The sequence below is a fragment of the Bidens hawaiensis genome, unplaced genomic scaffold (genome assembly GCF_021521415.1).
Source record: "Bidens hawaiensis isolate Kalapana, Puna unplaced genomic scaffold, B.hawaiensis_p1.1 tig00030576_1, whole genome shotgun sequence".
NCBI lineage: Eukaryota > Viridiplantae > Streptophyta > Magnoliopsida > Asterales > Asteraceae > Bidens > Bidens hawaiensis.
The window spans coordinates 14,550-16,392 of record NW_027495109.1 but is presented as its reverse complement, the minus strand read 5'-3'; the positions used below and the strand labels follow the sequence as shown (position 1 = coordinate 16,392).

At 40.7% G+C, this 1,843-nt stretch overlaps 1 protein-coding gene across 1 annotated transcript; it reads left to right on the top strand.

The window, feature by feature from the left end:
- Positions 1 to 612: 612 nt before the first annotated feature.
- Positions 613 to 1,563, top strand: LOC143580740 (uncharacterized; the record flags this gene model as incomplete). Its single annotated transcript, XM_077063687.1, has 3 exons — positions 613 to 1,081; positions 1,166 to 1,286; positions 1,428 to 1,563. Coding segments are annotated over exons 1-3 (726 nt in total), but the record flags the coding sequence as incomplete, so codon positions are not given.
- Between the last annotated feature and the right edge of the window lie 280 nt (positions 1,564 to 1,843).

Here is a 1,843-nt window from a genome sequence, read left to right as displayed (position 1 = left end):
AGAGGTGGACATGGCACTTTGGAGTGCCCGGTGATGAATCAGCAAGTTGACTTTGTTGGTGGTCAGAATAGGTTTCCAAACAACAACTTCAACAACAATCAGAATTGGAACACCTACAAGAACCCGAATCAAAATAACTCCAATTGGCGTCCGTCAGGCGCACCACCCGGCTATCAAAATTCTTACAATCAAGGACAAGGTCAGTATAATAATAATAATAATAATAATAATAATAATAATAATAATAATAATAATAACAATGGTACTAATGTTCAAAATAATGTGCAGGATTCTACTGGAGGAATGGGACGTCTAGAAGACATGATGAAGCAAATCTTGGAGAGGGATCAAATTACACAGAAAAAGTTTCCCGAACACGATTTGCTCCTCAAAAATCAACAATCCTCTTTACTTGACCTTCAAAGGTTCGTTGGGGATATTGCTCGTCGACTAGATGAAAGGCTTCAAGGACAGTTTTTGGGTTCTACTCAGACAAATCCGGTCACTCAACTAAAAGCAATTACTACTCGTAGCGGAAGGGTTCTGGGTCCCGAGGTTGTTAAAGAAAGGGTTGGAGTTGAATAAGAGGAAGTGGTAGATGAAGAAATTGAGATGGAGGCTCCGTGTAAGTCACAAATTAAAACACCAATTATTGAGCCACAAGTTGAGAAAATGCCGGTTGAATTTCGGCCACCACTCGAAATTAATATTGCCCGTGTTCCTTATCCTACTCGTCTCAAGAATCAAAAGTACACGAGGGAATACGTGCACTTTCTAGATATGTTCCGACAGTTAAAGATTAATCTTCCGTTTGTTAAAGCCCTCCAACACATGCCAAAGTATGCGAAATTTTTGAAAGATTTACTCAAGAGAAAAGATCGGTTGGGAGAGGTTTCATCTATTCCACTTAGCGGGGATTTTTCGGAGGTTGTGTTGAATCGGGTCCCGGAAAAGTTATCGGATCCGGGTGTGTTTACAATCCCGTGTACGTTCGGAAGTAATATGATGAGTCAAGCATTGGCGGATTTGGGTGCGAGTATTAATATTATGTCATATTCATTGTTTGAGAAGTTGGAGTTGGGTGAGCTTACACCGACTCGTATGTCGTTTTCATTGGCGGATCGTTCGGTTAAGTATCCGCGAGGTATTATTGAGAATTTGCTAGTGAGAGTTGACAACTTTGTATTTCCGGTTAATTTTGTGGTACTTGACATGGAGGCCGACGAGAAGGTCCCCATTATTCTCGGTCGGCCGTTTTTTAGAATGGCTAAGGCTCTTATTGATGTGTATGAGGGGCAGATCACACTTCGGGTTGGTGATGAGAATGTTATTTATGATATTGCAAAGTCCATGAAGCACCCGGGTGATAGCGATGATGTTAATGGTCCATGCCATTCGGTATATTTTCTAAATTCTTTTATTCCGAGTTTTGATAAGTGTCTTGATTATATTTGTGGAACCGATTTGGTTGGGATGGAGTTGGATGACGAGTTAACGGAAAATATGAAGGATGATGAGGAAGACGTGGTAGATGATGTTTCTTGTTCGGCGGAGATTATGGAGGTTAGTGAGATTATTTGTGAAATAGAGGCGGAAAAACCCGCTCCGTTGGAATTAATGGTTCTTCCGTCACATTTAGAGTATGCGTATATTAAAGAGGGCTCGGATTTGCCCGTTATAGTTTCGTCTAAGTTGAGTGAGGAAGAAAAGTCAAAGTTGGTAGAAGTTTTGAAGATGAATAAAGGGGCGATTGCATGGAGACTTTCAGATATTCAAGGTATTAGTCCCGCTTATTGTACCCACTGAATTTTGATGGAAGATGAGTATAAACCGGTGGTTCAAC